Genomic DNA, 27898 nt, shown 5'->3' with positions numbered 1-27898 from the left:
GACCCACAAAATGCTGCAAATACACTTTGGCAAAAGTGACTAGGTGGACTCTGGGGGACAGGCAAAAGCCTCTGCAGATGATATCATGTCAGTTCATACAGAACTGTGGGTTGGGGTATAATTAAAGGGACCTCAGAGTCTCACTGTGGCCTGTGAGCTATTTTAATCCATGCCACCTCAGAGGTCCACTGCCACACGGGTGTGGTTGCTGTTGTAGTGCTGGAACTCCTAACCAATCTTTCAGCATTTCCCTCGTTCCTTCTCTTTCAAAACACTGAATTTATGTCCCTGTACCTCAGCTGGCATTTAATGCTCTCAGGGGTCTGACGTGGGTATCCCTGTCCTGATAGCGGGCCTGTAGACACGCATCCTTACAGCTGCCTCAGGCCTGGGTATGACCCGCCGCCACCGATATGGCGGTCACCTGAGCGACGCGCCGAAGATGGCGGACGCGACGCCGCACTCAAGATGGCGGCCGCAAAAAAAGCCCCCGCCCCCAGCTGTCCCCAAGATGGCGGCGGGGTGGGGCGACGCGGCGCCGGAAGCGGGGCCGGAAGCGCGGCGGCGCTGGCGGAAGGGGACGCGCAGGAAGCGGCTGCCAGGGTTAACCCTCCCCCCGCGGCCACAATAACAGGGCGGCGCTGAGGGGCAGGTAAGGAGCCACGGGCCGGCGGGGCTCGGGGAGATAGAGGCTGCCGCCCACCCCCGTCCTCTCGCGGCGGGTGGGCCTGCTGCGGCGGAGCGGTGCCGCTGTCCCCCTTTGCCGGCCGGGGCTGTCGTTGTCCGGCACTGGGGCCTCGGGTGGCCCGGCCTGGGGCCGGTGAGGGCCGTTCCCCGATGTGACAGGGCCTGAGGAAGACTCCTGTCCTTGCTGCTGCTGCGGGGGAAAGGGGGGAGCCCTGAGGGGCCGCCCTGAGGGCGGCTGTCGCCGCCGCTCCCCCCCCCCCCCCCCCCACCTCCCCGTTCTCTCGCTGAGGGAACGGCGGCGTTTGGGCTGTCTGCAGGGAAGAGGGCTGTGGGGAAACCTGCTTTTATATCGCTTATCTAAGCAAAAATAAACGTGTTCTTTTTTTTTTTTTTCCCCACAAGGAAACACACCTCAAATTAGTGTTTGCCAGTCTGTCTCTAGCTGTTCTCCGCGTTTTTTTCTAAAATGGTCGTTTCTGCGGGATGGCACAGGCCTCTCCCTGGCTTTTTAAGCATTTTAAGTTCAATTGAGAAGGTGACACACATCGAGCTGTTGTTTCATGCAAAGACTCTCGTGCTTTTATTGAGCTGGGGAGAGCAAAACGGTTTTATCAGCCTTATTAAATATCTGAAGGGTTTTTTTTGAAAATGGGGTCAGCTTCCTAATGTAGAATGAGATGTTAAAGCTGCACGCATTAGCTTAAAAATAGTATCAAGAGGAACGTGTATTTTGCAGAAACTGCTGGCTCATAAGAGACTAGCTCATTCTTTTTCCTCTTTACTTAATGGCAGGAGCCAAACCAAGCCACAGCCCAAACTAAAGAGGGCAGGTTGTGTTCGTTGCATTTACATCTTACAGGATTCTTTCAGAGTTTTTCCCTATAAGCTGGTCTGTTTGTTAATGTCTGTCTTTTCTCTGACCTTATATCGCAGTCTTTTTAATGCTGTCCTTTAAATACTGCTGTATTGTACTCCATCGTGTGTCTTCATCAACCTAGAATTTTTTCGGTTGTATCCTGCCCTCTGTTCAAATAGAGTGATCAGGTGACATTCACTGGGAATCCATAGAATACTTGTTTTCATTGGAGTCCAATCTCATAAATAGTCTGAAGTCAATTTTGGCCTTCATGTTATTGAACAACATTGCACTGTGGTATTACAAATGTACTAAACCTTTCTGGTGTGCACTAAAAAAGAAGGGTAGTATATGTACAGACAAACTCAGTGCCTTTAGGTTTGGCTGGAGAAGTCCCAGCCAGTTCAAAGGAGTAGAGGTATGTTTTATGGTATTGACTGGCAGAAGGTGCTAATTTAGTTATTTTGATATCACCATTTTAAATAAAATTAATTATTATAACATACACTTTTTAATTTACAATGCATGCAAAAATGTGTGAAAGCACATGTTTTTCAATAATTCGATCACTGTGAAGCTATCAATATTTCAAATTTTGTGCCAGCATATAAATCATTTGTGTTGGGGAAAGCAAAATTTTTCTTTTTCATTTCCATGAGTTGCTTTGTTTTTCTTCTCAGTTGCCGCTTGCACATAATGTGAAACAAACACTGTGGTATATTTACATCACAGTGAATGCTGTAACAGGCGCATCTTTGATGAGTTTTCCAAAATCTGTCTTTTTTTAAAGTTGTTTCTCCTCATCCACTGAATTTTGTTATTCAACCTGTTAAACAGGTTTACAGAGTTAATGATGCTTTACCCTACTTACCAGAAAGCATTCCTCAGCTAAATAGCAGTAGTGAAGACATTTCTCATGCCGTTCATCTGTGTGAGGTGTTAACTCAGTTATTCTGATGTTAATATTAAGTTCATATTTGTTATTTCTTGTAATCAATTTATATGTTTTTAAATGAAATATATGTTATTGTTATTTCAGTCCTTCTGTGTCTGTATGTGTGCTGCAGGAAAAATGTAGACACGAGCACATTAATTCAGTAAAGGGAAAAAGGAGAGGATATCCTGCACATTGCTGCTGAGGCAAGGTCTTTCAGTTTTTCTGGGGCTTTGATCTTTAACTTAGCAACCTGACTGTTTTGTTTGGTATTCTAACCTCTAAGAAGAGCTGGTTTGGGGACCTTTAATAGGGCATTTTTGGGGAATGATCAGTAGTAGCCTGTTTTTTCTAAAAGGAAATATATTTATTTTTCTGCTAGACAGAAGCTTTTGGCTTTCTGTTTCAGTGGAACATCTCTGGTTGGTATTTGCTTAGTAACCTCTGTAGTATCCGCACAGCTTTCCTGTGATTTGTCTTGATCAACTAGTGTGTGGATGGTATCTCTGAAGACATTTTATTAATGCAAAATAATTGATCTCTTATTAAACCCGTGGTGATTTTCTTCTTTGTCGTTTTCCCTTAGCTCAAGGGACTTTCTAGTTTATCTAATAATCATCAGGTTATGTCTGAGACCTCATGTACGAGACCAACTATAACTTGTTGGAAGAATTTTTCTATTTCTTAATTAACTCAATTCAGCTGTACTGGAACTTGTCTTTATTGGCAGATTTTGTTAAGGTTTGTGGTAAACAAAGCTTAACTGGTGCGTCCTCCTGTACTCTCTGTCCCTCTTCTCTTTCAGTTGCACTGAATTTGCGTAACACTGTGAACGTTTCCTTTAATCAGAAATCATTGCAAATATGGGTCCCCGGCGGAAAAATGTGAAACCATGCTCAGTGAACAGGGAAGGCTCTGAGTCTACCAAAGCGGATGAGCCAAAGGATTACATGAACCAACTCTCTCATGAAGTGCTTTGCCACATCTTTAGGTGAGCAGCTTGTCAGATGTCAATTTATTGTTTATTATTATATTGTTTTCTATTTCTTTTCCCAATCTTCCTGCATTGATGTTTGTGTCACATAGTATTCAGAAAGTGTCGACGTACCACGAGTGAACTGGTGGATAAAAATTGGATAAAAAGGGGTGAGAAATGTTTTTTCAGTTACAGAGTTCATTTGGATGCTTTGAAAATTAATTTATGTGAATGTCTTGAAGGGTAAAAGGAAGAAGAAATAAATAAGGGATTTAATTATTGTGTGTGGTAACAAGTGTTTAAATATTGATTGCAGTGCAGAAATGTATCTCGGGTATTACATAGTTGAGGTGCATGTTTTGAAATTGTTGCATCTGCATCACAGTGTGCAGAAGGGAATTTGGATGAGCGTATAATCTTCCCTACAGCACAGTCCTTCTCCAAGATGTTCACTCATGCCTATTATATTCAAAACATATGTCTTATTGACAAGTTCTTTAAAAACAGTAGCTCTCTAAAACATTTGCAAATTGAGCATGCTAGTATGTACTAGAAAATGAAAGTGCCTTTAATTAAACCACGTAAGAAACTATTGTGGCAAACGGTTTGGTCAGCAGTATTTATTGGAGAACTAAAGCATGTCTCCATTTTAGTATTATATTTGTACCTTAAATATCCTATATTCGGTGTCAAAAATTGGTGGGTTTTTCTGCTTAGCAAAATTCCACACTTTATTAGAGTACAGCCCAAAAATTCTATTTGAATTACTGATATTAGGTGTTAGAAATATATGAATTTGTGTAGTCATGCTTGGGATCTTTAGTTTGGAAAAAGTAAAAAAGGATCCACCTTTGATAAATCAGAGGGGTGTTTTTTCCTCTCCCAAAGGTACCTTCCCTTGCAGGATATTATGTGCATGGAATGCCTGTCCCGGAAGCTGAAGGAAGCAGTCACTCTTTATCTGCGAGTAGTGAAGGTTGTGGATCTATGTGCAGGCCGTTGGTGGGAATACATGCCCACTGGTGAGTAATGCACTCACTTAACATATGGCGTTAAAGTGGTAGTAATCAAAACTATGCTATCCTGGTATTTGTAATGACACGTACAGGGTGAATTTTCAAAAGCAGTAAAAGGAGTTAGATGTTTAATTCCTTTTGACTTCTTTGAAAATTGGGTGGCTTCCTTCAGTACATGGCTTGGAAAATTTAACTGTGTCTGTGTATCTGTGTGTGGTATATATATCGGATATTACTGTAGCAGAAATGGGGATTCTCGGTAGCAATCTGTAAATACAATCTGTGTTTGTCTGATTATTGTAAGGGAGTTAATCCAAGGGTTAATCCAAGAAGAGGCTGTTTGCATGCAGGCAGGAAAAAATACAATGGAATGAGAGAGCAACTCATCTGCCAACACTTAACAATGTAAGAATAAATAAGTATTGATGTCACACCTCAAGCCATCTTCAGATCCATAGATAAATTGGGCAACCTAGGTCAACCCTGTGAGTATTAGGATTTCTGTTGGATTTAAATGACACTGATGGGATTTGTTGGGGGAAAGAGCTAAAATGAGTGAATTCTAAAAGTTAGAGGATCTGCAAAGTTAGATTTATTAGTGCTGATACCAGGTAGATGGTTAGACCTAACCTAAGACAGATGTAAATACAGGTAACTTACTAGTTTAAAATCCTTTTTATGTGTTGTCTTATGTTACAATAAAATAATCATTTGCTTTAAGAAACTGTCTTATTTCTTTGAGAATTGTGAGCTGTGGTGAACAGTGATGAACTGCAGATAACTGTTCCAACTTGACATTTTTGAGCCGTGTAGTTGATAAATGGAATTCCAGGAAAGATATAGACACAAAGCTTGTCAGTTTGCAGAGGTATTTAATCTGAGAAGGGAGAAAATATAGTTAACCCTGTAGCCATGCAATTCCACTGAAGGAAACCTGTAGCAAGCCTGCAGAATTCAAGGCAGAAGAGTATGTAGGTCATGATTTCGAGAATCTGGAAGTAGAAGACAAGCTATTGATTCACTGAGTAAATCTTTCAACGTTGTAGAATTTATACTACCATATAAAGAGAACAATGCATTTGGCTTTCCCTTTACATCTCTAGGTGTCTACTATCACACAAATAGCAAATCTGTTGTTGTCATCTTAGGTTTCACTGATTCCAGTTTCCTAACGCTGCTGAGGAAGATGCCAGACATTGAACAACTTTATGGTCTTCATCCCAGGTATCTTGAAAGACGCAGAGTCCGTGGCCATGAAGCTTTCAGCATTCCTGGAGTTTTAGAGGCTTTGCAGGCCTGTCCAAATCTGCTGGTGAGTGATTAGACTTGAGAGCGAACCTCCTTCAACAGCTAGGATGAAGCGTGTTAGCAGAGCAGAAGAAATCTGGCAGGGACTCATTGCTTACAGGGCTTTGTGTTCTGACCTGGGCTTTGCATTCAGATCTGGCTGTACAGAGTAGCAGTTAATTGTGACCATATCTGCAAATGTGCGACTGATTTGCAAATGAGTACTATTTTTAGTTGCACCAATGGGAATCACAAGTGCTCTTAAGTCCAGAAACGAATTAAAACTCTGATTGCTCTGCTTTTAAGAAGAAAAGTCTTGCTACACATTTAAAGTGAAATAACACATTGCATTATGTATAGCATGTTATTGAGAAGTTTACACGGTTAAGAGAATATTGTTGTTTGAACTGGTGTTAGAGCATTTGTTTTGCTTCCTTTTATCCAGGGTGTTGAGACCTCTCATTTAGAGCTGGTAGAAGCTATTTGGACGTACATGCCGCAAGTTCATATTTTAGGGAAGTTTCGTAATCGTAATGGTGCTTTTCCAATTCCTCCTGAGAACAAGCTGAAAATTCCTATAGGAGCTAAAATTCAGACTTTGCACTTAGTAGGTAAGTGTTTAATGATGAAGTAGTTGGCTTTTAAATGCTTTGAAACTCTGCAAGATTGTAATTCTTCTTGAGAGGGAGCTTGGCACGTGGCATTTTTTAAATACTAGTTGCTATATATATGATAGCAAGTCAAAGGGCAAATTCTAAAAAACTGTCTTGACAAACTGAGGGGAAGAACTTGTGTTTAAAATGTTTACAGCTTTTCTCACATGCCACAAAGCAAAGAAAAGACTTCCTTTTTTAAAGCCAGAATGTTAATCCAAAGACAGTTATCCTAGAGTTTATTGCTTAAAGCTTGTTTAAAATGTTTTTGTTTATGTATTATTAGGGGTGAATGTCCCTGAGATTCCTTGTATCCCAATGCTGAGGCACCTTTATTTGAAGTGGGTGAGACTCACCAAACCGCAGCCTTTTAAAGATTTCCTTTGTATCAGCTTACGCACTTTTGTCATGAGGAACTGTGCTGGTAAGAGGGATTTGTATATGGAGGGGATGTTTTAGCATGTAGGAAATCTACTGATTCTGTTAAAGCTGTATAGGCACCAACTGTAAATGGAATCTTAGAATACAAGATTCTGACAACAGTTACTGTTTTATTCCTGGTGTTGGATAGAAATGTATCCTTCTCCTGTACATTATTTGGTGCTATGTAATTCTTTTGACTTACTGATATAAATGGATATATGTGGACGTTTTTAAATTCTTTAATGTGATACATTCAGTGTTGTTAAGTGAACAACAGTTCTTTGTCTGTATTGGTTTGTTCTATGTAGGACCCACAAATTCTTTGAAGTATGTTCCCCTGGTGACAGGCCTGGCTTCTGCTCGAAATTTGGAGCATTTAGAACTGGTTCGTGTTCCATTTCTTGGAGGACTTATCCAGCATGTGGTAGAAGATAGCTGGAGATCAGGTATTAAATATTAGCAGATACTGGAGGCATGTGAAGCTTAGCTTTTTTGTCTGTAGCGTATCCTTTCTTGATTATTATTTTAAAGGTATCAAGTTTGGAACTATGGTTATGGTGCTAAATATAGCTCCGTATTGAATATTGTTTTGATCTTTTAACTGCAATTAACTGTTGACTGATAAGCTAACCTTCCAGTTGCATTTTTTGGTGAGTGGAACTAGCAGGACTGGAGGGGAGCTGTGTGCAAATATGTGTTTTATTGATTTGCTGAAAAAGATGTGTTTTGTTAATTCACTCGTCAAGACAACTCTGGTGGAAGTGTATAAGGCTTAAGGTTGTGATCTGTGACTGAAGTGAAATAATGGTTTTTTATTTGTCAGGTGGTTTTAGGAATTTGCACACTATAGTTCTGGGAGCTTGCAAGAATGCACTTGAAGTGGATCTTGGCTACCTCATCATAACTGCTGCACGAAGGTACAGACCTTTAGATCTTTCTTTCCCTCTTCTCCTTTTTCAAAATAAGTATCTTAGTAGTGAAGTCCAGGAACATGAAAAAGCAGAACAACCTTCAAAAATTTAAGGAATAAACGTTTAAACTTTATATAGCAGGAGTATTCTGTGGTTAAAATAACTGGAGTTATGTCTGCCTCTGAATCACTGTGTGTCATAAGCCACCTTCTTAGACCTATATCTGAAAAGCGTGGTGCGGTTAGTCTCACAAATCCTATACTGCTATGTAACTGCCAAATACTGCCATAAAGATGCAACAAATATCCTCTTAATCCTGCCATTGTTCAAAGAATATTTTCATTTTATTACCAGAGGGCATCTTCTTGCGTGGTTTCTATGGCAATTGTGTTTTGGCATGCCTTTTAATAGGAACAATTCTTAATTGCATTCAGGTTGCATGAAGTGCGGATCCAGCCTTCCTTGACCAAAGATGGTGTTTTTTCTGCTTTGAAGATGGCTGAACTGGAATTTCCACAGTTTGAAACTCTTCATCTAGGATATGTTGATGAGTTTTTACTACAGTGTATGACATTTTTTATATACATAAATTATTTGATACATATAAGGATTAAATAACTTGATGTGTTTTCAGTCGTTTTCTAAGAGTGATTAAAAAGAATATTAATGTACCCATATTGAGGCTGCTGATCTCATACAGCCAAATATGTTTTTCTTCACTTCCTGAAACTCTTACTGAAATTGGGGAAGTCTCACCTTTATTGAACTGAAGTAATAATTTCATCCATTTTGCCAAATTGGACTGAAGTAGGGAGTTAGAAAACCATGCTATAAAGGCAAGTTTCTGAAATTTACTGCTGTGTTTGCTACTATCTTTTTCTTAGGTAAAATGACAAATGGAGACTTGGTAAAGTACGGCTTGGCTGATGTGGTTGAAAATCCGGGAATTATTACAGATATTGGTATGAAAGCTGTAAATGAAGTTTTTTCTTGCATCAAGTATCTCGTCATTTACAACTGCCCACATCTACATAACCCAAATAACTGGATCACAGGTATTGCACACCTTTGAAATTTTAGAGATATTGCAAGAATAGCTGTGATATTAAAACAGAATTTTTCTGCTCGTAGGACTGCTTGTTCTATTTCTTAGTAAGTACAGTAGATGATGCTTGGTTTAGAACCATAATGATCCTGGTAACTGTCAGAATGGAGATACAGAAGATGCCTACTCTCAAATCTGGAAAGGGTATAATGAAAAATAAGTGAGACAGGAATCCTTCAGGAAGTGCATCTCTTCTCTTCCGCAGATCATTCAAGGTGGACCCGACTGGTTGACCTCACCCTGGTGCGATGCCATGCAATAAAGCTGGATTCTTTTAGTCAGTTCATTGAGTTATTGCCAAGCTTAGAATTTATTTCTCTGGACCAGATGTTCCGTGAACCTCCTAAGGTGAGTCTTTCAGGGAACGGTTTTGCTTTTTATTGTTGCCAGCTCATTGGAAATATGGTGAGCTCCAGCTGTTAAGCATTCTTTTAAAAGTTGTAATTAATTAAATAGCTTGGTAAATAAATTACTTTGGTTTGCAGTTGCTATTGTCATGATGTGTTAGGGAGAATGATGCTGCTTCTGCAGATGGGACCGGTTACAAGGTATGATTTTGTATAAATATATGACCAGGAAATAAGACTCATTGATTCTGTGTTTCTCTTGAGGTCTTTTCTGCAACTTCATTTTGTTGCTGCTTTTTATATGATTTTTTTCACTCTGTTTACAATGCTAAGGGCTTTTAATGATTTTGTAGTGGATAAAATGGGGGTCCTGCTTCCCTGTCAGAGTGCTTTCAAAACTTAGGATTTTTATTTTTTCATGTTGTCCCCTCTCCTACACTGTAACACAAATCTTTGTAACAGCTGTTGTTACGTAATGGAAACTGCCTACATAAAAAACTGCTTTCTTTGATCATTAATTCTGTCTTGAGGCTACCGTGTTCTGGGAAGACTATGTGATCTGCTATTTGTACTGATGTAATACGATCTCATAGCAAATGAGATACTATTTAATAAAGTAAGATTATATGTTTTGTGGAGTTCCCTTTCATTAGGAGTTTAGCAGGAGTGTAAATTTTCTGGGTTGCCAAACTTAAGATAGACCTCTGCAATGTGCAGCATAAGGAAATATTAGGGACAGTTTCCCTTTGCTTCACATGTGTATTGTTTTGCTATCCTGGATACTACTGAATGCTTTTTCTGTTGGCATTAGGATATGTTGTCGAGATAACGTGTCTGTGTTTTGAAATTTTAATAGTTGCACTTTGTTTTCAGGGTTGTGCTCGTGTGGGCCTAAGTGCAGGCACAGGAATTGGTGTCTCATCTGCCCTAGTCAGCAATCAGAACTCTAACAATGACAACGACAACAACAATAACCACCAGAATAACAATAATCCAAACATTCACCACAACAATCACCAACACCCAAATGACCAGAATGAGGAGAATGAGCTGCGGCAAGATGGTCAAGCTGAAGAGCAGCAGATTGCAGCTGAGGGTAATCTCTGATCTTTGAGAACTTTTGTAGGGAGTGATTTTATTTGCATTGCCACTTACCTAGGGTCCTAGAGAAGGTATGAATATACATTAAAAGTTCATTGCTCTTTCAGTTCCTTGTGTGAAACTTTAATCTTTTCTGAGGGCTGTCTGCACCTCTGTAGTACCTGTGTGATAAAAGCTATCTTTATATTGTGTCTAATAGCTGTCACAGGCACATTACAATTCAATGATACATGTCAGTACAGATGTTAGCAATGTAGAGTTTCAGTGAGATGCTCATCTGTGGAAGTATGAAGTGTTTCTAGGCTTCTCTGGTCAGAGCTGGGAGTACATCATGGTGTCAGATAATATATTTTTAAACTTCACTACCAAAGGCAGAAATCATTGGAGGGAACAAATATGTAAATCCTGGTTATGCTGCTCACTGCAGTGGAACAAGACCTTTGAGGAGGAGTGGAAAATTTGGGAGAAGTAAACCCCAAAAATTAGGCTGGGGCCTCGGCTAAAAGAGATGTAGAACAAATCTGTGAGAGACTTTGTGCAACTGTGAGGTTGTGCAACCTAGACTTTTGCAACTGAAGGATTCAAGGCAACTATTACTTACTTCTTGAGGATTCTCTGAGTCTCTGTGGGTGCCAGTTGAATTCCTCCTATGCCTATGGGCTCTGTTTGTTCTGTTTCCTCTTCTTGACCACCTCTTAATCTTTTCAGCACTGAACGAGATGGAGGAGGTGGCACAGGAAGAAGGAATGGCTGCTGGGCAGGGCCAGAATGAGCTCCCGGCTCACAGCCAGGCTGTTGTTCCTATGGAGGTCGATGAAGAGCAAGCAGGTAACTCTGGGTTTGGAATGGAATTACCTTTTGGTATCCCATTCCTCAGGGGTTAAATTTTTCAGTGTAAATCTGTTTTTGGATGGTTTTCTTCAGCTGGGTTGTCTGGTGTATTTGGAATAATGATGCTAGCACAGCTTACTGCTGTGAAGAAACTTATTCTGTTTTAAAGTCTGGTTTACAGTCCCCAGTTTTCTTTGCATATGGAGTGAAATATCTTGATCTTAAAGCCTTATTTTTGTGCCCAGTGTAATAAAAGACTTAGAAGGCCTGAATTAGCTGGTTATGTTCCGATGTTGATGGTAATGGCCTTACTTCTTTCACTGCAGCATGTGGATTCTTTTTTGCTTTTTTTTTTCCCAAGCCAGAACAACTTGTGTCAGTGTTAATTTAGTGACATCATTAGTGACACACGTTAGTAACATAATGTAGTCTTGATTTTTTTTTTATAGCCACTGTTTGCTGGACAACATAATTTTCTACTAAACATGCCAACAGCGTGAAGTAACATACATGTATGCTGGATCTGTTCACTTTTTCAAGATAACTCCTGAAAACGTTATTTAACTTCATGTTTGTTTCTTGGGTTATCGACAAGAAGATAAGTCATTGTGATTGGCTAATGCCTTCAGTTAATAGCCAAGAGAGGTAACTAACAAAACACGTTTATACTGAAGCTTGATAATTCATGCTTCTCCTTCCCACTTCTGCTGGTGGGATTTAGAAGGATAATTGCAGATGTTGTGACCAACATTTCTATCTTTGTGGTGAAGATTTCAGGGACTAATTATAATAAATAGTTGCGCAGTTACTCATACTATTGTGGAAGAACATTTAAGCCATTCTGAGGCAGAGAAACATTACAGAAAAACCTGTGTTTTGTTTTACCACTGTGACACTCTTCCCCTTCCAAACTAGAATGCTTTAATGCTGAAATGCAGTGTTTTGCTCTTCTCCTATTTGGTTTTTAATGAGGGAGCTGCAGAATGGGTGACTAAATTGAACCAAATTCGTCTCTTGTCATTTTTTCAATCAGTTCTAGAAGTTCTTCATCCCTTTAATCCATGTTTGGCTTATTCTTACATGAATTGTTGGCATTCTTCTACTGTTTTCAGGACCAAGTGGCATTCAGCCTGTTGTGAAAGCAGCACCTATTACTGTCCATGATTCAGACAGTGAGGATGAGGAAGAAAACATGGGGACTTCAAGAGCCTCCATCTCTAACAGCATTGCACAGAATTACTCAGACGGAGAAGAGAAAAGCAGAGATCCAGTGGAAATTAGAGAACCTTCAGGTGTGTAACAAATGGGTTCCTGGGCACTGTTAAGCAAAATTTATTCTTAAGCTTTAATCTTTCCATCTTGTTCAGTTTTATTTCTAGCTTTGTAACAGGCATGCTTGTTTGTTTGTCCCCTAATCTTTTCTTCCTGTTAAATGTAAAATGGAGGTGTAAGGACACATCTCTCAGCCCCTATCACATAGTTGCTGTACAGAAACACAGAAATAGTGCTGCTGCACTGCATTGCATGCAGAAACCTGAAGGTCTTCTGCAACTATTTTGTTGCAGATGATTCATCTGTCAAAACATTGCTGCTGAAACAAAATGTGACTGTTGGGGCTAATGCATGAGAGTTGTAGCCATCTTTTGATTCATGGAGGCCCTGTGTGAGTGTCCTGAAGGGGACACTTCTAAGATCAACTTTACTTTGATGGGAGCTTTGGAGGTTAGTCAGAATTCTTAGGGCGATGTTCCATACTGTTCACTTCTGAACAACACTTCCTATTATAGCATGTGCATATGTATATATATGTAGTAGTAGTATATATATTATTATGACTCATTTGGAGTCAGAAGTCTAGAATTTCCTGGAAGTATGGCAATTATAGAGAGACACAGAAAGGAACATTTCTTGTCTTTTGAGTTTGCTCAAAAGATGCTGCACATCTGTGGCACCAAGTCCGAGCCCTGGGTCCGATGACATATGACATACGGCCTTTCCATCAACAAAGATGACATGCTATTTCTTGTAGTTTGTGTTCTAAGTGAAATAGTTTCATATGTACATAAGACAGGAGGATGTTGAAGTTGAGTTGTAATCTATAAGTAACTGACAGATGAAGTACATACGGTATTAAGCCTTCATGAATATTTAGCTAAGCAGTTAACATAAAAATCCTGCATTGTGAAGGTCTAGTACTGATCTAATTTCTGCAAACCCTAGGACATATCAAAGCTGTAATGGATCAAGTATCTTCCTATTGTAACTAGGGTATTCCCTACACGTCATTTTAGTACACTTCAACAAGACTAGTAGTTCCAGCTCAGAAATCTGTAGAGCGCTGTGCTTATAGTGCAGGTGTCAGTTCTGGTTTGAGGGTTGAAATAACCTGTGTTTGGAGACAATTTGCATAAACTTTTACAGTGCTAGTTATGTTTTTTGGGGCTCGGTTTACTGTAATTAGCTGAGAGGATTAAGACAGTAGACATTAAGTTCCAGTTGTGATTTGTACACTATTCGCTATGGTTTTCTATTCATCTGTAAACTGAGGCTCCTCTTACCTATTGAAACCATTTTCCATGCCCATGAGGGGGAGCTAAGGATCGCTATTGAAAGCATAAAGTTTAGTCCTATCTATGTTACTATTTTAATTCCTCGGATTTATTCCTCATATTTAAGAAAACACAAGCCTACTATCACTGTGGTTTTCATATTTTTGTGCTTTGGCCTTTTTAACCAGTTGGCTGCTTTGTGAAAATATTAGCCTCTCTGGCAAATATATATCTCATTTACTGACAAACACTCCAGCACATCACTACAAAAATAGCTGCAAGACATCACAGAGATTCAGCAACCGCTAGAAATGTCATTAATTCCCATAAAATGGTCCTGACAAGTTTTGTCATTGGCCTCTAGGTTGCCTTCTGTTTTAAGTAGTCTCAAACAGAGTAGCACTCAGCATTTATTTAAACTATGTGTTAGGTTGTCTCATTGTTCTCTCTTACGTAACTCTTACAGTGAGCGGTAAAGGCAAGACACCACTGCGGAAGAGATGTAGTGCCAGCCAAGCGGGCCAGACAAAGCAGTTCCATACTGAGGAAAGCAGCTGTGAGAAAGGTTGTCAAGTAACAAGTGAGCAGATTAAAGCAGACATGAAAGCAGCAAGTGACATGCCTGAAAGGAACAAGAGCAAAGATTCTTACACAGGTTGCAGTAATGCTACAGGATCAACGGGAACATCCAGCTCCTGCAGTGCTGTTTCTCCTAGCCCTGACTGTGCACAGACAGCTAATAGCCACTCTGCTGGCACCAGTCCAGCACTTGGAGATGGATCCAGGCAATGTGTCTGCTCGCCTTGTAAAAGTGAAGGTTCCAGTGAGAGAGAGACTGAGGAGAGCTCTGTTTGTTCCAGGTGTTCCTGCTACAAGCCACAGGACGCACAACAGAGGACTAGTGGGTGTTGTGATGGAGAATGCCCATCCACGAGTGGAGCCTGCAGGAATGGACCAAACAGTGCTGGGTCAGATTTTGCACTTAGAACTCTGCCAAACTGTGGGCCTCCAGGAGACACAAGTGATGAGAGGACTAGTGGGAGTGCCCGTGGGCCTGTCAGTGAGGAGGAGAGCACAGGCTCACAGCGAAAGAGCTGTGAGATGGTGTATAAAGAAGAGTATCCTCGCCGACCGCTAACAAGAGCTAGAAGCAAGCTGTCCCATGTCCCTCTGGTATCGGAGTCAGGTATGACCTATATGCATATATTAATTTGTGAGTAAACTACTGTGCTGGCATGAGACAGTATTGAACAACTGCAACACCCACAGATAATACTGAAGTTAAACATGAAGTTTATTGGTTAATAATTTAAAACTAAGTGGTTTATCAAAGGTCAGAATATCGATGGAACAGAAATCGCTGACTTCACTGCCATAGCTAGGTAAAATAACAGATCTCTCTGAAAGAGTGCCAGTGACTTTTTCTCCAAGTATTTCTGTATGTGTTATCCGTACATACTAAACAGTGTTTGATTTACTCATTTGAAAACCAAATGCAACTTCTTTTGACAGCTTCTCTCTTCCTGTGAAGGCTGTTATTCATTGAAACATAAGACTGTCTCCCCCATTAAAATTCTCCCTTTAAAAGGAAGAAGACAGCAGGTACGCTCAGATCTTAGCAAGAAGGCAAAAGTTAATAACTGATACTTTATCAACCAATAACGAAAGCCGTAATTATAATTGAGCCAAGCTTGTGCACCTACATATTGGATTCTACTTCCAAGTGTATAAGGCGTGGTGATCAATCTTGTTGAAAATTGTCTTTTTGTTAAATAGGTTCATGTTTCACATCATGTAAAACAAAGAAAACAAGAAAATAAAAACAAAATCCTGAAGGGCTGGAATGAAGGCAGAAATGTTGGGAGAAAAGAATAGATGTGAGAGGGGAACTTGCTGTTTCTTCCAAATATACTTGCTTTCCAAAATAATCATCTTAGTTTGGCATAGCACACTTTATAATTACCTCATATATCCAGGATTCTTTGATGAGAATATCTGGCAAGTAAAATGAAACTGAAAAATGAAACGTGCTGGTTACAGAACTGTATGCGTTGGAGGTAGAAAAGATTGATAGCAAATTCGTATCTCTGTTGATGTGGGATGATTCAAACACAGTATGTCCTAGTGTCTGTCTTTCCAGTTTATCTTAATGTTCCCAAGTGTTAATGAAACCTAAATCACCTAAGATATTGTTCTGTAGCTAGATGCATCTCAGATTAAAGAAATGCTCTTGCTATTAAATTTAAAATGTCTGTTTTCTACCTTGCTCCATTATGACTAGTAATTAGTCTACAAAAATCAAAAGAAAATACTTCCTCTCTATCCTCATCCATTACCAAAACATGAAGTGAAGTCAGTCAGATCTAAGCATTAAATTAGGGTATCTTTCTGAAAGTATCTCTGTTTTCATGTTTCAGTTGTTAGTCAGGAAAAAGATCTATTCTGCTTATGGAGAAAAATGTCTCGGTATTTCCTGTATTTAGCCTACACAAGACAGAACTGTTTTCCCAGCTCCATAGAGTTAAGTGCATAAAGACATACACGTATTTTCCTCTTTGAAGCAGCAGATACTAGTTGATGCTTGAGGCAGAGTATGAGACTTGATGTGTCATTTTTATGTTTTAAATCTGTTTAATACATAGGACAGTGAGACGACTTCTGCCTGGCTGTTACATTGCTTTTCTTCACTAGGATAGGATATACAACTCAGTAGAGTATAACCTGAGAATGCTTTGTTACAGAGTTGGAAATGTTTTTCTATAAATAGTCTAAAAATGTGCCTTGAATATGGCTGCTTTCTATTATTCTAGCATAAATGACATTGTGGTTTTTGGCTTCTGTAACAAACCTATGTTTGATAGTAAAGTATTTTTTTTCTCTTAAATTATTTACTCATATCAAACAGTGGAACAAGTCAAATATTAAAAGACAGTGAAATTTTAAAAGAATTATCATCACAGACTAGCTGGCTAAAGGACCACTCAAGTGTGTAGTTTTGATTTTTACTTTAGTAAAAATGTAAGCCACACTTTTTCTTGTAATAAATGGGTGTTTTAAAACTTATTTTGGTTTGCATTTGTAATGAAGCAAGCTTTTCACGTTTTAAAATGCATGTTATGTTAAACCTTCTGTAAAGGTTTCTGGGCCCTCGGCTGCAACACAAAATTGGAAATTTCTTCCTCTAATATATCTAGGAAGTATTTCAATATCTGTAGATACTTTAGGAACTGTCAAAAAAATTCTCTGGGGATGATGATTCATGGGTGCACAAGTTGAGTACTTAATATTATATCTTTCAACATGTGGACCCGTAAAGCAGTAGGCTGAATTCTGGAGCTCACAGGCCCACTGAATGTCACATTAGTTAATAGTTTACATGTATTGGTGGAATTTGATGATGTTAAGTAGGAAAAGAGATATTTTTTTAATGTTAATGGTAATATAGCGTGGAGTAGTTCATACGTAGTCTCTAATATTTTGCACTTCTATCTTGATTGCGAATCTTTGTGAACATGCTAAATGTTTTAACAAAAAAGTCAAAGGAAGCTTAATTTTAGTAAAATAATTTCTTGTTTTGATCTGTGAGTCACAGAAAATTAATTCTAGGGCATTTTTTTTCCTCTTACTGTAGGAGGTAAGGGTGGTCATCTATCATTATTTCTCTCAAAGCCTCATCTTTTAAGTCAAGCGGGAATTTGATGTCACTGGTGCATGAAATGGAGTAAGCAGCAGCTTCGGAATATCAAAGTATTTTATACCCAGGCATCCCTTGCAATATTAGGAAAAACTTAGTGAAAGTTATAAAGAGCAGACTTTCAAGTAGCTTGAGATTATTTCTACTATTTAAAACATTAAAGCTATTTTGGTTCTTATATTTATCAAGAACATTCTCTTTGCTGCAGAGAACTAAGTGTAACCTAACAGTTCATCTTCTGTTCTTTTCCTTGCTCCACATCTTTCTGTGTCGTTGAACTTGTAGGTTCAGCATTCCTGTGTCTTCATCGATAAACAGCCCACCCTGCTGCCCCTAGTTATTTAGTATGAATGATTCTGAGCAACAAACCTGAAAGTAGTTTTTGTGCAAGGAAAAGAGATATTGTTGTTTTCAAGCCAGACAGGTATTTTGATCTTATGTAAGAAATGTATGTTCTTACTGGATGTTTTCAGCTAGGCAATGCCTCTATTGTTATCATGAAATGTGAACAGAGGAAAGATTTTTCTGGTTTTCTGTTTCCAGAGGTAGCCAAGCCAAAGCCTCGGCAAACCACAAAGCGGAAAAGGACAGCTGACAAGTCCACAAGTACAAGTGACCCAGTTATTGAAGATGATCATGTTCAAGTAAGGTCTTTTTCTTCACTTCCTACAGGTTTATCAGTTGGCGATGCTCATGAATAATGTAATTACACAAGCTTGTCTTGTGTGTCGAGCCAGATGAGTTATAACTGATGTTGCTGCTCTGTTTGGTCTTAACCATATACAGGAAATATCTCTCTTATGTGCAGTGGTACTCTTGACTGGCCCGAGAAGAGCAAATGATAAGCTAAAGCTAAACTTGAAATTTGTCAGATGCTCATGGCTATAGTGCTGCATGAAGTCCTGCCTTCCCACAGTGTCCTTCTTGATGTGTGTCCTGAGTTGCACGACACAGAACTAACTTCTAATGCTTGGGAAAACTGCACTTTTAGAAGACTCTAGTGTATGAATTAGTGAAAATATTTACTTCATAGCCAGCTAGGCTATGTGGGATTCAAGGTCTTGGTGTTTTCGAGCCTTGCCAGGTGCAGGGATGAGGAGGAGCAAGACCTGGGCACTTGACCCAGGCTGGCCAACAGGATTATTTCATACCATGAACGTCACATTCAATATAAATTAGAAAGTTTGCTGCATAGTTTCTCTCTCCCTTGATGGCGTCGGTCCAGAGAACTTCTTGCCCGGTGCCGGACCCCTGAGCGCTTCCCTTCCTCCTGAAGGCATTGTGCTCGCAGCGTCCGACATTTGCTGTCCCCTGCTGGGAGTGCACAGCTTCCTACTCTTACAATTGGCTGAGTATAATCCTCGTATATTTTATATTAGTATCGGGATCAGTACTGATTCTTTAGTATTATTGTTAATTATTTAGTCTTACCTTTAAATCTATTTATATTTCAGTCTTCGTGTTTCCTTGTTTTCCCGGGTGGGGAAGGGTTATCGATTGATAGAATAATTGTCTAAACGACAATAAATTGTTGCGGGTTTTCTCAAACCTTCACAACATGCAGGGAAAAAAATTATTATCTGGCATTTATTTTTGAAATGACAGTGTGGGCTACTGCTGTTAAAAGAAACATGGAATATGTAATTACCTGTGGACATAGCAAGTGCTGTTAGTTTGCAGGCTGGAGGTTCTCGTAGTACATTAGTAACACAAGTTAATTCTGCTGCAGTGAAGATCAGTCAAGGGAGGAGAAATTCCAAGGTCTGGCTCACAGTATTGAGGCTGTTTATTCAAGGCTGATATTGTAGCCGAACATGAGATTGCTTTAGGGGCTGCCTCTGAACATCTCACTTTAGCTTCTCTTCTGAGTTCTGCCATAGAAGAACCCCCTGTGTTTATTTTCCCCTGTCTGTCGAGTGAAGAGCTTAGCCTCACTGATTTAAGATAGCTTTTGTGAATGTGTCCCATAATATTTTTCTGGTTACTAGGATGCATTACAGCTTTTGTAATTAGCATAAAAGATATTTTCGGGTACATGATTTTTCTTCTTTAAATATGCTATTTTGAAAGAACAGTATTATGAGTTTTTAATTTTTTTTAACTATCTGTGGTTACAAGAAACAGCTTAAATTGCTGGAACTGAAAGAATCCATTGCATAATGCTTCTTTTTTCTCTTTACACTGTTTACTTTGTTTTAATAGAACTCTGTTTAGTCTTCTTTGTATAAGAATGGTCAGCTTCATCCTTGGGCTGCTAGATTTTGCTGCAGTTTTTAATATAAAACTTTGAAAAATTCAGATAAAACCCCCAAAAGATCCTTTCTTATTACATTCTCCCTGTGCTCATGCTTTTGGAAATGATTCTGCTTGAGCTTGGTGCATGCTTTATTTTTCTAACACTGATAGTGGACATAGAAGTTTAAATAAGTTATCTATATAATTTTAACCATCCATGCGCTGGTAAATTACATTGGTATGGGAAGTTCATGATTCTCTGCAGCACCTTTTTTCTGTGTTTAAACAAGTGTTACTGTCCAGAATTGCCATTTTTGTCATTGTGGTTGAAAAACAGAAATTGAATAGTAGAGGATTTGAAGTTTCTGACAGATGATACTTAGGTTATCTGATAGAAATTGTGCTTTCTGATATGACTCCTCTTTTAGTTGTGTGAAGTTGTTCTTTTGCGTTTTGTGATGTTGCTGATCTGCAGATAGTCTTTTTTTTTTTTTTTCTTATTGCAGTCAGTAGCCTAGTCATCTCAAATACCTGCTGCGAACAGAAGCTGTATTATATTGATCATTATCCAATTAATATCCTTCTGTATCTGGCAGTGTCTTTTAAAATTAAGTTTTGTTTTTTGTTTGGTTTTTTTTTTTTTTTTTTACTGTCATTATTTCTTTGTTTTTAAATTTTCACTAGGTACTGACTTTGAAATCCAAAAACCTTGTTGGAATCACCTTGACCAATTGTGGGATAACAGATTTGGTACTGAAAGACTGCCCCAAAATGATGTTCATACATGGTATGTAGTTAAAGTCATGTGTACCTCCTCCATCTGGCATTATTAGAAATTTCTGGAAGAATTAAAGTCAGTCTACTACTTATTTTGTATTCATCAGCTGCTTTGCTACAAGTCAGACTGATGCTTAGTACACCAAATATTACTACTTCTCAGTTTGAATGCCTCTTTCCTTATAAGTTGTAACAGGTTTAATAAAGATTAATATCTGAAAATCAACAGATGAAATTATATGACAATTAGGAAGATGAGATGTTTATTGAAGAGGGATAATAAAATAATTGGAAGTTGATGAAATGAGTTTCAGAGTACCTTGTTTTTTCTCTCATTTCTTCCTGCTTACATAGATTATTTATCTGACATCATGATACTGTCGTCCTTGACATGATAAAAATCTGTTTTAAATTATGGCACTTAACCTGCATTGGATTCAAGGTGTGTGATTAGTCCTGTATTGAAGCATTGGGTCATTTGTTGTTTTGTGCAACTTCTACACTAAATAACACTTTTTCTTCTGAAATGAGGTATCTCTTTGCATCACAGAATGAAGAAATTCTTTCTTTCTTTATTCCAGAATACTTCTCAGAATATAAATTAATTTTTAACTAAATTTTGATTACATGAGCAGGTTTACTAGGAAGGAAATAGCTTAATTTTACATTGTGTGGCTTCACAATACTCTATATTTGATCTGATTTTAAAGTCAGTGGTTTTCCATTGTGGCAGCCCACAGGCCATTTCAGGGGCCTTTGTGAAAGGAAACAAAGGGAGAAAAAGGTTATTGTTGGATTAAATTTGACATGGCCTTTTAAAAGGACTCTTCTTACAAGTTCACAAATTAAAAGTTTAATCATAATGTGGAAGAAATGAACTAGTCTATTTCTTCAATACGCTTAAGTCGCCAGCTATCCAAACCACTTCAGTAATTGTCTGTTACTTAGATTACTTACTCGCCTTCTTTTGAAACAGTCAGCTTTGAAAATCTCTGACAGGATGCTCCTCAGCTCTTTTCAGTATTATATTTCTTTTCTTTTAATAATTTTGTTTGCTGATTTATAGCTACAAGGTGCCGTGTATTGAAACACTTAAAAGTAGAAAATGCACCAGTTGTCAATCGGTTTGACTATGCCCAGTGCAAGAAATTAAACATGGATCAGATTTTGGATCAGATTCTCAGGATGCCACCGGAAAGAAACCGGATCATTTATCTTCGTCCAATGCAGCAGGTACACAACGAACTTTCATTTAATCATGAACAGATCTGAAGTTCTACCTGTATTCTTTCACCACTCTTGGCTTCCTGTGTTGTTCAATTAATGCAAGAAATGTAAATGTTACAATAACACAACTCTGAGAAACCTGTTTATTAAAACTTTATCCCGTCAAAGCTTTTATTGCAGATTCTGGAACTTGGATGATACTGAATTTTAGGACTTAATGTTACCATCTCCAATATTCATTGCATCAGAAGGTATTATAAAAAATCATGATGCACTGAATTCATTCCAGACTGAGTAACTAAAAGTAACTGTAAGAACCTAGATGCTACTAAGTCAGCTTGTACTTTTGTGTAAGCAGAAGCATGACATAGGCATAGGTATCTGAAATCTTTAACCCATGTCTGTTAGATTTAGTAACAGCAGTTAGTGTTTTGAATATTACTTTGCTGAAAGCTGCATCCTCTTTTGATGCTAAACAGTGTTGTAAGATAGTTGTGGTACTGGGAGCCACCCTTTCCTCCCCCAGATTGCGAGTAGGAGATGGAAGCACTGACATCTACTGACATGTTGCGGTCATTTGACAAGTAAATAAGAGAGCTTAATTTAAGATCCAGAATGTTTTTTTGACTTTCTCACTCTAACTGGAGCATTCTGTGTTACACTGTGATGCTGCTTCTCTCAAGCAAAGGAATGCTTTTTCTGGCTCAGTTTGCCTGACCAACAAAGAAATGCTGATTTGATATAAAAGCCAGCTTTTCTTTGAAAGTAGATCTTTCGCTATAGCTCTTAGAGGACACTGGTAAGACTATAAAGAATAAAAAAAAAATTTTCTACAAAAAACAACCCCTCCCCCCAAACCAGAGACAAATTCTGAGAAAGTGAATGTAGTTTAGACCAGTATATAATTTTATGAATGTTTACATACATATGGCAGTTGTGAAACACATCAGAAAATAGACATTTCCCATCAAATTCCACTACTCAAGAAGATTCATTGGCAAAGCTGCACTAGGAAAGTTTTACTTTAGTGATATATTTACTTACATATGCTGTTACAATTTCTTTTCACTGGACGTGTTCCCTCAGAATTTGGGGGATTTAGTGGGTGTCTGCTCTTGACTCTGAAATCACATCTCTTTATTTCTCTTGTTTACAAGTCTTTGTTTGCTGCCTTTCACAGGTTGACACGTTGACTCTCGAGCAAAAGATATTTAGTGGCCCTTATCCATACCACATTTGCATCATTCATGAATTCAGTAACCCACCTAATGTCCGCAATAAGGTGCGCGTTCGGAGCTGGATGGACACAATAGCAAATATCAACCAGTGAGTACTTACCTTTCAGTGGCTTTACAGAAAAGGTATTCAATCCTTATTCAGTAGCTACAGCTTCAGTCAAGCTGTAGACTTGCTGCATATTCTGTTAGCCAAATTAAAAAAAAAAAATTGTTGACTAGCAAAGGTTGAATTCTGGATTGTGTGATGTAGAATTTCAATGTCAAGATGTATCTTATACAAAACGTAGATTAAATAAACCTAACCATATGAAAAATACTGTAGAATTTTCCGGTTCTATTCCATCCAGGAGTAATGCAATTGAACATTGAAGTAGTCAGGATGGCTGAGGAATACCTTCGAATCTGAAAACAAGTTTATTTTATTAGAAAAGAGAAAGACTGATTTACTCCAAGAAATAATGTTAGTTTCTGAGGACGATGATGTGCAATCAGTATCAGCTCCTTACTGAGGAGCAAAAATTCCCAGAAGCAGGGAATTGTCTACAGTTGCTCTCATCCAATTGTTTTCAACCAGTGTTTTTGTTGTCCTAGTTGTTCACTAAAATGACTAAGAGAATAAATTTACTTTTGAAGTTTTGTTCAGTTGCAGCTATGTTGGATCGTTCCTTACAGATAGAAGGCTGTGCTTAAAAGGCAGCTTAATTGGATTCTCATCTAAACAGTTCATTCTCTGTGGTTACACAAAAAAGCGAAGGGACTGCATACTGAGTTTGTGTGAGGGTCTTAGAGGAGTGTTCCTGTGGATTCAGGCTCGTTAAAGGAAAGGTTGTGTAAAAGGATTTCCCATTTGGTTTTTCTCCCTCCTGTCTTCACGTTTCCTATCACTACTGGCTGTAATCTCTTCCTCCTCCTCGCTACTGGCTGTAATCTCTTCCTCCTCCTTTCTAGAGAGCTTATTAAATATGAGTTCTTCCCTGAAGCTACGCGAACTGATGAAGACCTGAAGAAATACACTAAGTACCCTTGGGGACGAGATATTTACACTCTAGAAGGTGAGTGTTTATAGAGAGCTGAAAGCTGATGATCAGTCTCTTGTTAAGTAACTTTCCATCAAGTTACAAGAGATATGAATAATAACTTTTGTGAGGGAAGTGGGGGACCTTTGGCACAGAGTGGGGGAATTTTAGTGAGGAGGTGCTTTTCCTGCAGTAGAGTGACCGATCTATGTCAGAGCAGTGGAGTTTACTTGATGAAGAGTGCAGATGCTGCAGGAGTGACATTGTTATATCCTCATCCTGTTCTGTCTTCTAGGCATTGTGGATGGTGCCCCTTACTCCATGATTACTGACTTCCCATGGTTGAGATCTCTGAGAACAGCGGAGCCAAACAGTTATGCAAGATATGACTTTGAGGATGATGAGAGAAGTGAGTAATCTTTTTTGATGTGTTCAAAGAACTTGAACTTGTTGCTTGTTCCAAGCTGACAACGTGTTCCTTTATTTTTCAGTTTTCTAATTATGCTATTTTGGGTATACTAGAAATAACTACTTGTAGCAGTGTTGGGAGCTGGAGGAGGGAGGGGGTCCAACAGAGGAGAGGGCCATAGTACTACAACAGTTTATTGACCAGCTGGTCAATATCAACAGCTGGAAACCACTAATACTGAAAAAATCAGCACCAATTTGGTGCTTATCCTAAAAATGTGATGGGTTTGTCACAGCCAGAAGAATGAGTACGTTTAAAACACACACAAAACTAATGTTGTGATGTGTAATCCCAGCAATTCGTGTTCTGTGGAGTTTACTGGCATTACTGCTGAAAGCTCAGCTGGACTACTGCCTCTGGCTTTGCTTTATGAAAGGTTGTGAAGGTAGGCTGAAGAGAGTCCAGCAGAGAGATGTGAGACTCATAGAAAATTGGGAGAAAAGAGGAAAGAACTGGACTTGAAAACTCTGTAACGGAGATGGTGTGGGTTAGAGTTTAGGACAGATATACCTCTTTCTATTTAAGACCTTGTATTATAAAATATTATAGGGGCAGTTCCTAGGGCTCAATCAAGAACCTTGCTTGGTAGCAGGGAAAAATATGTTCTTCCACTACTAATTAGGAAAATCTTGGAATCTCCTTCATTAGAGGTATTTTTAATTGATGATGGTTTGGATATTCTTACCTAGCTCCATCTTTTTTGGCTCTGCCTTTCTCTGATTTTTATGTTACTTTTATTTGAAATTGAATAATAGACTTAATGCCTGTAGTTCAGTATGTAGTCTGAATTATTAAAAATTGATATGTATTTGATTTAAAAGAGTAAGTAGATAAAAAATTATGTTAAAGTCATAAAAAATAAGAAGACTGCTGCTTTATCCTTAATTGCTCTTGTTTATAAAACATCTAAGTGATCACTGAAATGGATAACCTGAAAGCACATCAGGTAAGTCTCAAGAGGAAGGCTTTGTTATGTGCTGGGATTCCCTTCGCTCACAGACATACGGACTTTGCGTACATTAAATGAGTATTGGAGCTATCGAAAGGTTTAAATATGGGGAAGGCAGAGTACCTTTTCTGCTTGAATAATCCTTAAACGTTGTTGCTCGATGGAGGATTTTTGTTTCCTTTGCTTTCCAAGACTATCTAATTTAATGCAAAACACATTCACTTGTGAATTTCTTTATAGGAAAGATTTTAGTCTTTATTCTTATGTGCCTTCCACAGCTACTATTTATGCACCCCGAAGGAAAGGACAGTTGTCTGCAGATATCTGTATGGAAACAATAGGAGAAGAGATCTCTGAGCTGCGCCAGATGAAAAAAGGTGTATTTCAACGTGTGGTGGCTATCTTCATCCATTACTGTGATGTCAACGGTGAACCAGTAGAGGATGATTACATTTGAGTGCATAGCCTCCCTGACCTCTCATCTCTTCCTAAATTCTGATTGGCACTTGCTGGCCACGAAAGCAGGTGGATTCTTTCCAAATGCAAAGCATTTTCTTGAAACACATACTTCGCAGTTGCTCTCACACAGTTTGGAAAAGAGTATGTAGTAAATGTATAATGAAAAGTAAAAATTGTATACTAAGATTTGTACATAGAGGAAAGAAAAGAAAAACTTCCTAATACTGAGACTTTATTTCATATGTTTATACAATTTAATTTAAATTCCATTTTAATGAAGGCCAATAATTAGGAACAGGGAAGAATATTTGAATTTTTCAGCCCATACAATTCATAGCAGTATTTTTTTTTTCTTATAAACAAAATCCCATTTGCGGTGTTCAAAAGAGTCATCAGAGTCTCTTTTAATCTGTGCCTTTTTCTTGAGCATTTAAGAGTCCAGTCTGAGTAAACCTGTTGAGCACAATCTTTGTGTCTTGCGTGTATTTTTCACAGAGAATTATTCTACAGCTGCTGCAAAGAAGGCCAAAAGCAGAAAAAAATGTGGCAAAGTTGGTGATCTGGGGTTGTTTGTAGAGTTCATTAAAAACATTTTTTTGGGAAAGAAACCCCCCCACATTTAGCACCTTGGAAACAGAAGATGTGTTCTTAAGTATTTTGTACCATTAGATTTCATTTAATAGTGTATTTGACTCTGTACTATGAAAAGTAAGTTGTTAATTGTTGGTTTCACTCCCTCTAACATGAATCTGCACATACTAACTGGCTGAAAGCTGAATTTTCCCTTAAGACAGGCAAGAAAAGGGATGTGTAATTGCTTAGTTATAGCTGTGTCAGTACAGGATCCATCTGACTCCAACAGTGAGCTTTCAGGCTGATTCATGCTCACTCATGAATGCAGATTTTCCGTACAGTCAGTAAATACAGCTACTCTTTGCCCCTGAGTACTTGTTTTTATTGTATATAGAAAATGCCTCTGGTTCCCACAGTATCCATAGACGTTTTGTGTATATGTCCAGAATTTGCTGCAGGTCACTATACAGGTATAAAAATGCACAAGTTAGTATTAAACTAGCTGGCTTGTGTGCTGCTGGTGATGTGCCCTGTGGGGGTGGGAGACCCCTTAAAGGCTAATTTGCTGTGCTGTGAAACAGCGTCTGCACGCGTACACGGCTGGGACTGCACAAACGCACCTTTGGATGTGCCATATCATCAACTATGGCCGGATCCATCGTTCACGCTTTTTAAAAGTTGCAGAGTTACCAGCCTAACAAATGGCAGTGGTAAAAGCCGTAGAGCAAATTAGTTTATACCATTATACAATTTTACACATTATTGTTAATGATTTTAATTCTTTGAACTTTGGTATGAATGTGACTAATGGGGTTTTCTATGACGTTAGCCCTGTAGAATTGAAGAGGCAAAACTGTTCAACACAGCAAAGCCAGTGTTGGTTTTCTCTGTGTCTGTCCCTCTGTGGAGATTCTTGAGGTAACGTGGAACTAGAAATACACTAGATAAGAGGAAGAGAACGGTGCCCAATGGAAGCAGCAGGAGATTTGGTACAGTAGCATTTTCTCACATGTGCTCTCTCTAACTGGAGGTGGAGTGCTAAATACCAAATAATGATGTGAATGCTGTTAAATTTGCTTTAATGCAGGATCAAAGTTAACGGTTCAGGTGTAACAAATATATTTAACTGTAGATAATATATTCAGTGATATTCAGACAAAACATAATTGTGACCCTTCCTAGAAGTGTTTCAAGTAATCTGAGTGATCGATTCAGTCATGTTTACCATTTGAATACCGCATGTACAGGAAAATGTTACTGCGTTTCTGGAGTATTGCACAGATCTCCAACTGGTACCTCTGACTTTAGCCTTTTGAAGAAGTATTTATACAAATAATGTACTTATTTATATCCAATATTTCTTTCTGTAGCAGCTGAACCTTCCAGCAGTTTTAACCTTCTAAACATTACACCCATTTTACAGATAGTGGTAATATAGTGTCCATCTCACGAGAGCTCTGGGTGATTGAGACTGTATTGAGATTGTATCTGGGATCTGGCCAGGGAACCTGCTGTTTTCACTAAGGTCAGTATCTGAAATTGAGGAAAGGAGCAAAGCAGATGAAAAGAATTATTTTCCTGCTTA

At 38.7% G+C, this 27898-nt stretch overlaps 1 protein-coding gene across 8 annotated transcripts; it reads left to right on the top strand.

The window, feature by feature from the left end:
• Positions 1-526: 526 nt before the first annotated feature.
• Positions 527-27725, top strand: FBXO38 (F-box protein 38). Of its 8 annotated transcripts, none has more exons than XM_054217093.1 (22): positions 527-652; positions 3283-3468; positions 4342-4475; positions 5618-5781; positions 6202-6367; positions 6696-6833; positions 7141-7278; positions 7656-7749; positions 8178-8308; positions 8628-8798; positions 9054-9196; positions 10069-10291; positions 11005-11124; positions 12240-12419; positions 14143-14862; positions 17914-18014; positions 20290-20392; positions 21449-21615; positions 22790-22935; positions 23796-23899; positions 24159-24272; positions 25560-27722. In XM_054217093.1, the coding sequence occupies exons 2-22, from the start codon at positions 3341-3343 to the stop codon at positions 25736-25738; spliced, it is 3564 nt and encodes a 1187-aa protein (XP_054073068.1). In that variant the 5' UTR covers positions 527-652; positions 3283-3340; the 3' UTR covers positions 25739-27722. The 8 variants fall into 8 exon arrangements, with proteins under 8 accessions (XP_054073068.1, XP_054073071.1, XP_054073069.1 ...); XM_054217096.1 differs by having other exon boundaries at positions 546-652; positions 3327-3468; positions 4358-4475; positions 5694-5781; positions 25560-27725; XM_054217094.1 differs by having other exon boundaries at positions 546-652; positions 3327-3468; positions 25560-27723.
• The last annotated feature ends 173 nt before the right edge of the window (positions 27726-27898 follow it).

This window comes from Rissa tridactyla, chromosome 11, assembly GCF_028500815.1.
Source record: "Rissa tridactyla isolate bRisTri1 chromosome 11, bRisTri1.patW.cur.20221130, whole genome shotgun sequence".
Classification (NCBI taxonomy): domain Eukaryota; kingdom Metazoa; phylum Chordata; class Aves; order Charadriiformes; family Laridae; genus Rissa; species Rissa tridactyla.
Note: the sequence above shows the minus strand (reverse complement) of the source record. Positions and strands in the feature narration are given on the sequence as shown.